The following is a 14520-nucleotide window of genomic DNA, read 5'->3' as shown; positions in this document are numbered from 1 at the left end:
CGCGTGCGCGCGTGTGCTCGCGCGCGCGCGCACACACACACACACACACACACACACACACTTGTGACTTTTTTCTTATAGTCAAGACAAATATTGGAGGTTGACAAGCTACCTATGAACCACTCTTGGTGAATAAATCATCATTGACATACAGTTGTGTGTGTGTGTGTGTGTGTGTGTGTGTGTCTACTTTTTGTCTATGAATATTTTTGTTAAAACACAATCGAATAGTTGAGCAAATGTATTATAGATCACAAAGGCTTAAATACTACTGTGTGGTTTTAATGGGGAAAGTTCACAGACTTCTCTTCCACACAAACGAGGGGCATCATTTGTTTACAAAATCTTAGTGTATAGCATGAATATTGGATGCATTATCTTTGTTTAAAACCCCTCATATCCAATCCAACTCTCCACTCCTACTTCTCGCCCTGAGTCTCACTGAAAAGATTTCATAGTGTACCACATATTGACTTCATAATTTCCCCTTGGGTAGTGTATAGAAGAAAACTACACCCCTAACAAACTTATGATATATTGTCATTCATCAACTATGCTTTTCTTCTCAAGCCATACCCATTTGTCAAGCAACTTTCCATTGCGTTGGTTTTATTTATTGCAACCTAAGTGCTAGGAAATGGGAATATTACCCAGAGGAAAACAACCCCTCCCTAGCCCACTTCTAACCCAGCACAAGCATGACATGTTTTCTCATTAGAATACTTTAGCTTCTTGGAAATAAACCAAATGGTTCCTTCAATAGAGATCATTTACAATAACAGTGTGTGGGACCCTAGGCCATGTGGACTTGGATCAAGCCCCATCTCTGGCACCATCCTTTTTGAATAATATGTACCCTTAGTGGTTGCCTTTCAACCATCAACAAAATGCACCAGGGAGCCACAGAGGCCAATGACGATGATCATTTGGCAGCTGGCATACAGAATGGTACTTGCGGGTGTACCCTCTCACTACTCTTTCCCTTCGCTCTAACTTCCAACTTCTTCTCTATGTCTTGGAGACTCTGATATATTTATTTCTTCTGCTTTATATACTATGACACTCTCATGGATTTGACCAAATTCTGTTTGCCTCTTTTGATCTCAGTTCTCCCTGCTAGGTATGTCATGTTCAATATTCATTAGGCATAAGCCAGGGTCAAGTCTTGGCTTCCTTTCAACTGTGATGCTTTACTGCCTCCACACCAGAGGAGGGTAAAGATATATAGAAAGCAACAGATAGCATTAGAGATCTTATGGGTATTGAAAGATTAATAAACAAGTATTGTGAACAACAACTTTCATAGTTTAGATGAAAGAGATCAGTTCCCTGAAAAGCACAATTTATCAAACTCACACCAGAAGAAATTAAAAAAAAAATCTAAGAGAGTAGACATATACCTATTAAACAAGTTGTATTAATAATTAATAACCTCAAACTCAAAGCACAGAGACTAAACGGGTCCACTAATAGGTTTCCCAAACAGGTAGAGAAGAAATTACACAGATTATTCCATAGCCAAAGATAAAAACATACAACTTTTCCCAGTTCATTCACTAAGACCAACATTATTGTAACACTAAAGCCAGAGGCATAGACACAAAAACAAAAGCCCACAAAAAACTACACACTAACATTTCTTGTAGATATAACTAAAAAATACTCAACAAAAATTAGTAAATCAAATTCAACAATAAATATAAGTAATCATTATAGACTATAACCAAGTGAGATTTATACCAAATGTATGAGGCCTGTTTAACATTTGAAAGCCAGATAATGTAATACATAATTACAACAGGGTCTACAAGGAAAAGTATCACATAATTATATGGATAAGTGCAAGAAAAGCAATTTACAAACTCTAGTACCATTCATGATTTAAAAAAAAAACTACTGAGAAAAGTACAAAAGAGGTAGAAAATATCCTCAACTTGATAGACTTGTGTACAAAAAACTACAGCTAACACCATAACTTAACTGGAAGAAACACAAAACCTTTCTACTAAGCTCAGGAACAAGGCAGAGTATACCCTCTCATCAGTGCTGTTAAATACTATAGTGGAAGGTTTAACCAATGCAATTAAGAAAAAAACTGAGGTGGTGCCACAAGAGAGAAAAAACTAACTCTTGAGAACTTTTGTTTTACTCAATCTTTTGCAGGATTTCATTAAAAGCATAACAAAACAAAACACCTTCATAACTAACCATATGTATTTAACACAGAGAACACATAACTATATATTGTTAATTAATATCCCTGTGTGGCTTTTAACATTTAGAGGGACATTGCTTCCAATGCCTTGCTACTTAGGTCTAATCACCACATCTTACACACACACACACACACACACACACACACACACACACACAAACACACACACACACACACACACACACACACACACACACACACACCACTTTGAGTCAGAGGCATGAATGGGCCATGAAGGAGAAATGGGGAACATGGAAAAAAATCACAAATATAGGAGTTAATTACACTACATCCAAAGTATAGTAAGACTGATTACTTTGGTTTTTTTCTTAAAGGTCAATTCATCTTAAGCAGCTGGGTATAAAGTATGTAGGCAGAATGAGTACATAGTAAGAAATGATGTCAAGGTACAGTATTGATTTAGTTACGGGTTGGGTGAAAGTTTGGTTTGTATAAGTGAGCTACAGGTGACACAGTTTTAAAAAGTCATCCCAATAGAAATAATCTATTTTTCTCCATAAATACCAGGTAGAAATTTTTTTTAAATGATGCTCAAAAATTCTTCCTGAGACTAGTGATTCTAGAAAGAATATAGGAGTCAAGATTTATGAACAAAAATTAATTGCTTTCCTGTATAACAGCATTGAACAGCTAGACTTGAATAAAACACTATTATTTACAGTATAACTTTCAAAACAAAATATTCAGTCTACCAAAATATGTATGCAATATATATGAAGAAAGCTGATAAAAGATATGAAGTAAGAGATGAATGATGGACAAATCATCCATTTTCATAGATATACGACTCAATTTTGTCAAAGCATCAACACTTTACCACTGCAAACTCAGTGTATATATAATTTCAGGAAATTATTTTGTGAATGTTGCCAAAATTACTAAAAAGTTTATATGGAAAAGTAAAAAACTCAGAATAGCCAAAACAACATTGAAGAATTAGACTAAAAATAAAGAAACTACAGAGCTTTAAAACATAGTGCAAAGCTATAGGTATCAAAACAGTGTGTTATTGACAAAAGAGCAAATACATTGATCAATAGATCTCAATCAATAGCCTAGAAATAGATTGACACATAGTCAATTGGTTGCTCTAAAATGTCAAAGATGATACAAGGAAGGAAAGTGTCTTTTCAACAAATGATGCTAAAACAACAGAGTACCCATGTGAAAAATATATACAACCTTTATTTCATTCATATAAATTTATTTCAAAGAGAATAGACATAAATGTGAAATGAAAAATTCTAAAATTCCAAGTTAACACAAGAGAAAACACAGAAGATCTTGGGAACTCTATGGGGCTTTAGAAACAATACCAACTTTGCAATCCATGAAAGAACTAAGTTGGTAAGTCACTGGCATTAAGAACTTTGCTCTCTGTATAGAAACTGTGAGTAAGGGCATCTCTGTTACCATCTGGAGACCCACAAGAGGGTGGGCTTCTAGAAGGGTATAATGGTGACTCTAGCTGAGACTCCTAGTAGCAACTGTCATGGAGATTGAAGATGGTACCCTTCAAATAGAGAGGACTCCTAGTGGAGGGAGGGGGACACCAACCCACCCACAAAACTTTGACCCAAAATTTACCCATGCAGGGATAAAGATAGAGCAGAGATTGAGGGTATCTTCAACCAATAACTGGTCCAACCAGAGACCCACCCCATGGAAGAGAGCCAACCCCTGACACTACTAATGGCACTCTGCTATGCTTGTAGAAAGAAGCCTAGGATAGCCATCCTCTAAGAGGCTCCACCCAGCAGTGGATAGAAACAGACACTGAGACTCACAGCCAAACATTGGGTAAAGTGTAGATAGTCTCATGGAAAAGTGGGGAGAAGGATAGAAGGACCTGGAGGGAACAGGAGCTCCACAAGAAGACCAATAGAACAAACTATCCAGGGCCCAGATGGCCTTGTAGAGACTGAAGCACCAACCAAGGACCCCATTCATGGACTGGACCTAGGTCCCCTACACAGATGTAGCCAATGGGCAGCTCAGGCTTCATGTGGGTCCTCTAGTAAGGGGAGCAGGGGCTGTCTCTAACATGGATTCTGTTGCCTGCTTTCTGATCACTTCCTCCTGGTGGGACTGCCTTGCCAGGCCACAGGGGAAGAGGATGTGCTCAGTCTTCATGTGACTTGATGATCTGGGGTGGGTTGGTGGAGGGGCTCTCTTTTTCTGAGGACTAGAGAAGGAGGGATTGGGGAAGAAGGAGGGAAGGTGGGACTGGGAAGAGAGGAGGAGGGGCTGCAGTTGGGATGTAAAGCGAATAAATAAATTAATCCATTTTTGCTTTGTTTTTGTTTTTTGGTTTTTCAAGACAGGGTCTCTCTGTGTTAGCCTCGGCTGTACCGGACCCCCCTTTGTAGACCAGGCTGGCCTTGAACTCACAGCGGTCAGCCTGCCTCTGCCTCCCGAGTGCTAGGATTAAAGGCTAGCACCACCACGTCTGGCAAATTATTCTATTTTTAAAAAGGAGTGACACACAATAATAATAATAATAATAATAATAATAATAATAATAATAATAATAATAATAACAGTAATAATAATAATAATAATAATTAATAATAATAATAATAATAATAATAATAATAATAATAACTTTGCTCTCTGAATGATCATATCAAGGCAAGAAGAAATGCTAGTGGCAGAAATTCTTACAAAGAACACATCTGATGGATTGTTATTCAGAACATAAATAATTCTTAAAACCCAGCAATAAGAATACAAACAATGTGATTAAAACCAAAGACCCTAACAGTCTCCTGACATAAATCTACAGATGTGGGGATGCTGAAGAAAGGATTCTTCATATCATTCTTATGTCACTGGAGACTTGCAAGTTAAAATGATGTGATGCTGTTACACTGATTAGATGTAGAAGACTGACAACTGCAAAATCTATTAAACTTTTCTAGTAGCAGGAACTCTTATACACTGATGGATAGCAGGCAAATTGACACAGGCCAACGTGCATACTTGTCAAATGGTTAATCAATTATTATTATTAAAATTACTATTAATCAGCTATGATCTATGGTATTTACCCATATGAATTGAAAATGTTTGCACTCACAAAAATCTGTTAACACGTAAAATATCTTTACTTATAACTTTCAAATTTTGGAACTACTCTGTAATGTGAACAAACAACAGAATATTATTCAGTATTAACACAAAATGACCTATCAAGCATGGAGAGACATAGAGGAAACTATAATTTATATAATTCATTGAAAAAAGCCTATATGGAATGGACAAATGGTGTATAATCCTAGCTATGTCAGCTTTCTGCATGTATCAATCCCCACCAATGGATATAGAAAGTAGATGTAAGGGGCTTGGCTACCCATACATGTCAGTATCCAGGTGGTCCTAGAACCAATTTTTCCAGGGATTGGGGGCATGACTTGTGTCTGACATCCTAGAAAACTTAAGACGGAACAATGATTAGAGGTTATAAGGGGTCCTGAGAAAGGTAGAGATACATAGGTACAGCACAAAAGATTTTTAGGGCAGGGAACCTATTCTGTCAGGTGCTAGAACTGTAGAGAAATGTTTGCACGCTTGTCTGTGTCTATAGAATGTAAAATATCAAGAGAAAACCGCACTGTGAACTATAGACCTTTAGGTGCTAATGATATGTGGGGATAACCTTGTCAACTGTGAGAAATATACACTCTTCCTAGGGGTAGTGCTCCTAAAGAATGTTGTGTGTATGTGGGAACAGAAGTGCACTGAAATTCTGTGTTTCCGCCTAACTTTGCTGAAAGAATTTGTTATGGTTTTGCTGTTGATGCCATTTGTCTTGATTTTCTTTGTTTTTGAGTAGCTTAGTCATTCCACACCACTGTAACAAAACACTACAAACTGTGCGGCATGGAAACAACAGAACTTTATTGTTTTGCTTAAGTGAGGCAGCAAGGCAGATTCCCTGTCTGGCAAAGCCATGCATTTTGCCTTACAAAAGGAACCTTCTTGCTGTGTCTCATGGTGGAAGGGCCAAAGCTGCTCTCAGAATCTTTTTCATAAAGACACCGAATCCTGTTCATTCACAGATGTTCTGCTCTGAGGACTTAATCTCCTAAAGGCCTTACTTTCTAACAATCATCACACGGAAGGTGTGGCTTTTAACATACAGATTGGGATAGGATGCTGGTCTGGTATGTAGGAGGGCGTATGTAGGAGGAGGGGAGTGGAATTTGAAGATAGAATACCACATCTTCCCATTTAGTGTGTGTGTGTGTGTGTGTGTGTGTGTGTGTGTGTGTGTGTGTGTATCTCTGTGTGTCTCTGTGTCTATATGTATCTCTGTGTGTGTTATGTCTGTGTGTCTGTGTGTGTCCCTGTGTGTTTCGGTGTGTTGTGGGTGTCTCTCTCTGTGTATCTCCTTCTCTCTCTGTGTGTGTCTCTGTGTTGTGTGTGTCTCTCTGTGTGAGTATGTCTCTCTCTCTCTCTCTCTCTCTCTCTCTCTCTCTCTCTCCCTCCCCTGTGTGTGTGTGTGTGTGCGTGTGTGTGTGTGTGTGTGTGTGTGTGTGTGTGTTGCAAGAGTGGACACTGAGGGTTGACTTTGACACATCTTTAAGTGCTTACTATCTTTTTGGTTTTTTTTTGAGACAACATTTCTCTTCTAACCTGGAGCTCTTTGTTTTGGATAGCTGGCTTGCCAGGAACTTCCTGGAATGTGCCTGTCTCTGTCCCAATAACAGAATTACAGACACATGCCGCCACACCTGGATTACAGACACATGCCAGCACACCTGGATTACAGACACATGCCACCACACCTGGATTACAGATACATGCCACCACACCTGGATTACAGACACATGCCAGCACACCTGGATTTATGTGGGTACTGCATTCCAGACTCAGGTTCTCATACATGCACAGGAAGCACTTTACCCATCAAGCCATCGGCCCTGTACATGATGCTTTTATTTTATCATCCTTCTCATACTTTATAAACACAACATTTTGTATATAATGTGTTTATGCACATATATGCATATTTTTGTCTATCTAAGTATATGTGCACTCAGGTCTATAAGAATATCAACCATGTTCAGACATTTTGTTTTTCAAGTAGCAATATTCTGATTTTTTCAGAACCAGAAAACTTTATGGAACACTACCATACTAACTATCTGGACCAGCTGCCTCATTTTAGGAAGAAGGAAACTATAGCTCAGAGAGAAGGGAGACAAGTTGGCAAAACTACAGCTAGTAAATTGGTTAGGGCTAGAAGCTGAGACTGCTAATAATTTTTCTGGTTTTGTTCCCTCTCCATATCTCTTTTTATTGTTCTCTGATGAAGTTGAACTGTATTTCAAACTACCACAAGGTCACATAAAGGAGAAAGATATATTTTAACATTATTTTCCTAGAGGTTTAATTTAGAAAGTTCTAATACACCAAACCAGAAGCAGAGATTCAGTCTGTACTCCTCTCAGACAGTTTCCACTCCTGGTGAGTTTTATCTGCATCTCACGGGACATTTCCACAGAGGGCTGCCCAGAAGAACTAAATCATGACCAGTATCGGCTGGAGGAGTCACTGGCAGAGACCCTAATAGACATCTCTCCAGCCATCTTATACATTTCAGGAGTAGTCAGCAAAACCCGGCCTCCAGGGACCATTAGTTTGAGGGAACTCTGCCAATTGCAGCATTATTTAGAAGACATATTTTGTATGTCCCTCAAATCCCACCGTCAAACTTAACTAGAGTGCTGAGCGTTTCAGGCATGTCAGGTTTGGGTCCTGGAACACTGGACTCAAGGCTATCCGGTGAGCTGGTATAGCAAGATCTCTTTTCCCTAGGCAGCATACATCCTCTCCATATGAACTCTGTATGTATATTCCCTAGGCAACATACATATAGAACATTCCTGTATAAGTCAGATGGTCTCCTGGGCTTGGGCTCTGACAGGAAGGGGCCTTTATAAGTCTGGACTTCAATTTGCAGCAACCATCTTTTTTGCTGGGTAAGGAAGGGAACACCAACCATATTTGAAGACTTAAACTCAAGACAAAAAAAAAAGTAAGGGTCCACACTTAACTTTATTCAAATTCCTCTTCCACACCCAGAACCTTGACTGACATCCTAGGAGAAATTTCTTGCACAGAGCAGCCTCACATAAGATACCAAGAACTATCAATGAGCCAGGACTTCTGGCATGGAGTCACTAGCAAGCCCATGTAATCAAAGTGCCATGGCTTTGTGTTTTCTGGATGACGAAGCCTTTGAAGTATCATTTGTTTCTTTAGACACTTTGTCATAATTCTGCTCCTCTTGGTAATTTTCTTGCTGCTTTGAAAAGTATACTTGGGTGGAAAAGCATCATAAGAAATTATTAAAACACACACTTCTTACTTAAAATTGCTTTCCTGTGCACTTAGTGTCATATTATAAGACTTTGGTGGTATGAATATCTATCATGAGAAAAGTTTAAGCACATTATTAAGATAATCATTTGCATATAGGTCTAGCATCACAAAATTAGCTTGTAGTGATGGCTACAATTAAGAGTTGGGCATTCCCTGTATAACATAGAAAGAATTTTTATTCTGCCAAACACTTTCATTAATTAACTTATTCATAATTTACTAAATACACTCATTCCCTTAAGAAGGTGTTGTAATTAGTATGTCAGAGACAAAATGTAGTTTGATTTTTTTATTAGCATACTTTTCAATAATCTCTTAATAGATTTAGATTAAGTTGGACAAATGAGGATCTTGCATCAACTTGCATCACTGTTGAGTGACTCAAAGCTTTTCTGAGTAGCGAGTGAGTGCAAGGACAACAGCTTTTCAGTGGTGTTGATGGAAGAGCTGCACTTGCTTGGCATTACCTTAACATGTCAGGAGCTGGCTGTTGAAATTAAAATAGTAATGCCACACACTGCCTACAAAAAGTGCTTATCACGAAAGTCAGAGTTTGGATCCTGCTTCTCTCTGCTTACGATCTGTGTGACCTGGGATTATTCAGTGTCTGTTTCAACTTCCTCATACATATAATAATTTCTTGGAAAAATAAACACAGACATTCTATAAGAAAGTGACTAAAAAGTTGGGACTTGTAACCATGTCTGTAGGTGGCACAAAGCTGGTAGCGCTGTGTCATAAATACAGCTTCAAACGCACTGATTGATTAGAGGGAGGAGCTAAGATGGCGGTAGTGGTGAATCTGCAAGGAAGAAAATTCTACAGTCTTAAAAAATTCGTCTGAACCAGCATCACAGTAGCTTATGAGAAAGAGCTTCTGCAAGCCTGAGGAACAAGGAGCTTACTATGAAGACAGTAAGACACGGCTACTTAATCTGTGTAATCTTATGCGACATAAACATATGCTGCATGTAAATCCAGAAAATTAAGCAGCCTAATGCACTTTGCCATGGCTGCATCCCATCTGGAGCTCCAGGTTCAGCTCCTAAGCAGAGGCACTGTCTTTTCAGAAGAAGATCTATACAGCAGCATAGCCCGAGAAAGAAATCACAGCGGAGTTGTGCTCATCTGGGAGGAAGGGGAGGAAGCTACGGACAATAAGACTAATAAAGACAAGATGCTCACATCCAACTACTGAGCAGGCCGAAGCAGGAAGGTCCCCACAAGTTTAAAGACTTAACTACAAAATGAGTTCCTAACTACCCCGGCCTATAGAGTAAGACCCTAGAGAAAGCCAGGGGTGGGGGGAGAACGTCCTCAAACATATAAAGAGAAATGAAGTTGAATAGTAATGTAATAATTAGCATATGCTAAGTTCTTAGTATAAACAAGATAGTCACTGTTATTATCAGCTTGTAGGTGAGAAACAGAGAGCACAAGGACTCTTAGTTACGGGCTAAAGTTGTATTATTAGTGAGGGGATGAAGCCAACTTTGCCTCCAATAGTCCAGCCTGGTTTTTGGACTGATACTAGAACTATTTATAAATTATTTCAAGCCTTACAGAATTGTGCATATTCCTCTAGTTCCTCTAAAGTCACGTATTTACTTCAACCAATGAAAAGTGAGCTTCCGTAACATTCATTACTTCTGTGTTCAGTGTTGTGTGCAACTTGCTATAGCTGTCCCCGCTGTTGATATGTGGGAATGGTCTTTGAAGGACAATGATGACCAAAACTTCCCTTATGACCCTTATAGAAAACTGGCAGATGTCAAAAAAAAAAAAAGTTCTTATTGTTTTGTTAAACCATTGATGCTTGGGTTTTGTTACTAACCATTATCTACTTTTTTTTTTTCAGACAGACATGAAAACCAAACCCATATACTTGAAAAATTTAAAAAATATCTCTGAATAAGGAAATGCTCTAGGAATACCCGGCAGATACTATACAGGCACGTAAGTCAGCTAACTTCCTAATCTAAGATGTCCAGAACTTGCTTCATGAGGTAGTGAGCACCCCAGTGATGACAACAGTGTTTAGACCAGGGCAGATGCCATTTTACACTAGTCTAGCAAAACAGATGTTTTAAATAAGAAGTTTCAATATCAGACATGTTTTAAACCCCTCCAATGTGCCAGGCATCCCAGGCACAGAGATGAATCCAAACACAGTCCATATACGCATAGGAGTAACCGTCAAGTATAGAGCTAGATAACCTCTGTGTGTGTGTGTGTGTGTGTGTGTGTGTGTGTGTGTGTGTGTGTGTTTTAACAGTGTGATTAAAGAAAATTAGAGATAATAACATGGCCTGCATGAAGCAGACAGCAAGCCTGAACTTAAAAACCCATGTAGCTCTGGAAACCCTGCTGATGTCTAAGTCGTATTATTATTTTCCAATTAGGAGCCAAAAAGTATAGAGTTTGTGAAGGGGAACAAAGCAAGAGAATTGCTGGGTTTAAAGGAAGAACGTTTTTTCCCTTTCTCTAGTTACCATGCTTCAATCTTGCAAACCAAGCATATTATCTGGCTTACATCAGGGGTGTTCCAGCAACGGGAGTACACTGACTCACAGCAATTGTCTCTGACCTTTTCCACTCCCTCCTGCCCCGGTTCGTGCCAGGAAAGGGGACATTTTAAGAGTGATGAAGTTAAACATGTAGAGAAGCAATTACCTTTCCATAGAGGGCTATTCTTCAGTTGAGAAATCTGCCAAAAAAAAAAACAAAACCTTTCTAAAATACCAGAAGCTTTCCCTAAAAGGGCTAGTGGGCTGGGCCCCCAGGAGTCTCAGACTCAAAGGAGGCTGTGAAAAATCACAAAGCAGATGAGTAATTCCAATGGATACTGAAGCTGCCTTACAAAGGGCCTTTGCCCCCCCCCCCCCCCAGCCCTCGCCCCTACAGAGCACGGGTTTCGGGTTTTGTTTACCTTGGTTGGTTAACAGTACTTAAAAAATTTTTTGTTTGTTTGTTTTTTTAAACTATCCACAAATCGAACTAGGGAGAGATAAGCTGTCCTTGCACTATCTCATTGCATTTTAATGGAAAAACAGCTCAGCGCCGGGTGAGTATTAACGGTAATCACGGTGAAGCAGACATTTCCATTGCAGGATATTATTCACGATGGCATTAGTGAGGAATAATACGTGGGGGATGGACTTTGCAGGGTGAGGTCATCCGATTACTACTGTTCCCCAACACAAACCCCTAGGACTTGAAGTTTTGACTCCTCCAGACCGGCACCAGACCCTGAATTTTCTAAATCATGCCTCTGGCTTTCTAGGAAATAAACACACAAATCATCGCAGTAAGCTCAGACAGTTCAGTGTGGCGTGAGTTTCTCTAAAACACACAGAGGAAATTAGCATTGACACATGTAAGTGCAGCGGGGGGCCGGCAGCTCGTGCTAGTTTAATATGCACTCTTAACGCCCCTGCCTATTTTCAAATACGTAATATTTTTACGGAGACAGCTGCATCCCTTGGGACCCAGGCTGTGTACACAAATATACTCTTCATAAACACAGATGTGAAACGTCATGCTATGACAGAAGTGAGGCACAGAGATTTGGGTGCTCAGTGGCCCCACACCCAAAAGTTTCAGAAAAGTCAGAGAGGAGATAGCTCAAGCGCCCTGCTTTAATCCAAACTCTATAGAAATGACCTGGCTTTCCTAGCATCAGTCTGCCTTCTGCCCTGGTGACCTGGATTGAGTTTTAATCTGGGGCAAAGGGGAACTAAAACAATTGTGCTGTTAGTTCCTCAGAAGGAGAGAGAGTCTGGGAATCACTAAACCTTCCTAGACCGGCAAGGTTGACACACCCACCCAGAACTAACCGGCCAGTGGGGGCAGGGGTGCAGCTGGACCGCCGAGGTAAGACCCAGGCCTGAGACCCTTGTAGTGCACATAGGAATATGTTACAATTGGCAACACGTGAGAACTCCGGGCCGGTGGAGGATGCCCCTTTTCTCAGCCCAGTCGCCCATCTTATAAAGTGTGAGCAAGAAAGTTATATCCGGGCCACGGTAGCTGAGGCAGAGCAGTGGGCGATGGCCAAGGGAGGAAAAGCCCTCAGGCTGCCTTACCTTGTCCTTGGGACCGAGATTTTGCAGGACTTCCTTGCCGGTGGCGCTCCGGATCTCCACCCCGGCCGGCTTGGGTGACTCAGGAGCCGGTTCCCTGCTCTCCTCTCGGCCCTGGCCCCTGCGCGGGTCTCCTTCCACCCCGGGCCGGCTCCCCGCGCCACGGCCGCTGCCCTGGCTGCTCCGGGGAGTCTTGGCGCCGCGCTGTCCCACGCTAAGGGCATCGAAATCCAACGTCTTGCTCTCGAAGGCTCCCTCCACGTTGCAGAACATGCCGCCGTACTTCTGCCGTGGGACCTGATCTGTGGTGCCCGGTCGGGCCAAGTACACAGGCAGATCGTCCTCGTGGGAGCTGTCCCAACCCCTTCGGCCAGAAGCCATGGTTCAAGCGACAGCGGCTCGCGCGGGCTTTCTTCTTCAGAGGCTGAAGAGAGCAGCGGCCGGCAGCGTGCACACAGCCACAGTGACGGGGTGGGAGGAGGCGCCTGAGCCTTCGCGCCAGAGGCGGCAGTGCTGCTCCGGTTCCCGCCTGTCCCCAAACAGCCAAGCTAGCGAGCAGCAATTCAGGCTCTGATAGCTCCCGGACGACCGCCCGCTCCGGCCTCACCTCCTCGGCCACCCCCAGTCCTAATGCTTCCTCAGCTCCCGTTCCAGTTCTTAATCCAAACTTCTCCAGCGCGCACGTAAGGACACACGCTTCCTGGTCACGCCAGCTCTCCGCACTTGATTCATAGTTAGCTACAATTCAGATATCTTAGAAATAATTCAGACTGAAAAACTTGGCTACACGGGCACACAAACTCTGTGTGTCTATTCGAACCCCTGGCCTACACACACACACACACACACACACACACACACACACACACACACACAACAGAGAGAGAGAGAGAGAGAGAGAGAGAGAGAGAGAGAGAGAGAGAGAGAGAGAGAGAGGATCCTGTTACTACCCACAGCCCAGACTGCCTCATTCAATCTGAAAAATTACACCCAGTTCCAGAATCTGTCTCAAGAACCTTCACCTTCACATAGCAAGTTCCTGAACTGGGTTACACATAAACCTCCAACACGCGCACGTGCACAAATATGCATACATAATGCACCTGCCAGGGCCAGGGAGAAAGCCTCTAACTTCACTGGCAATCACAAACGTCTGTAATTATCTCGCCGACACCCGTTCTTAACTCACATATGCTACCCCAGAGTCTGCTTTTACCCAACTTAAATTTGCCTCAGACACAATTACATCGGACCACAGACAGAAGTACGTTCCCAGATTTTATCTTACAAAGTGTTTATAAATAATATCTTGTCCATCAAACAAACTGCAGGCTTCTACTTCACATAGTGACGCAGCCAAAATAGTCACCTCTCAGAATCTCACACTTAGGTAAACACACAAGCCTAGATTTACCAAAAATAAATTAAAAAAAAAAAAAAGTCAAGCAAAGGATTTGCCTTCCATGTTCCCTATACCCAGAGACTTCACCTTAGTGTATGCATGTGCTTATATGTGCATGTATGTACAGCATCTCCCACACATCCAGCTGTGTAGATCCTGACCCAGGTGTTGCTATGTGAAACAGAATCTACCAACTATAGAGTTGACTTTGCCCCAGCATGCACAGCCTAAGCCTAGAATGAACAGTGCCCTGGTTTAATGGGGTCCCTTCCAGAAATGCATTGTTTACTCTACTGAGGCGAATCAAGAGTCTTTCTACTTTTTAAGGAATCCTAGAACAACCGTGACACAAATGGATGGGACCCATCTTCATCATTCCTAATGTCCACCTAGGCCCCACACACTGCTCT

General features: G+C 41.4%; 1 protein-coding gene across 1 annotated transcript in view; it reads right to left on the bottom strand.

Annotated features, from left to right (window-relative positions):
* DPYSL3 (dihydropyrimidinase like 3) overlaps positions 1–13330 on the bottom strand; it is a 111247-nt gene extending 97917 nt beyond the window's left edge. The window contains exon 1 of the mRNA XM_084778253.1: positions 12712–13330. Coding sequence (XP_084634379.1) covers positions 12712–13089 — 378 coding nt within the window. The 5' untranslated portion in view covers positions 13090–13330. The remainder of the gene's footprint in view (positions 1–12711) is intronic.
* Positions 13331–14520: the final 1190 nt, after the last annotated feature.

This window comes from Acomys minous, assembly GCF_964271855.1.
Source record: "Acomys minous genome assembly, chromosome: 4".
Classification (NCBI taxonomy): domain Eukaryota; kingdom Metazoa; phylum Chordata; class Mammalia; order Rodentia; family Muridae; genus Acomys; species Acomys minous.
This window is presented reverse-complemented; position numbering and strand designations above follow the sequence as displayed.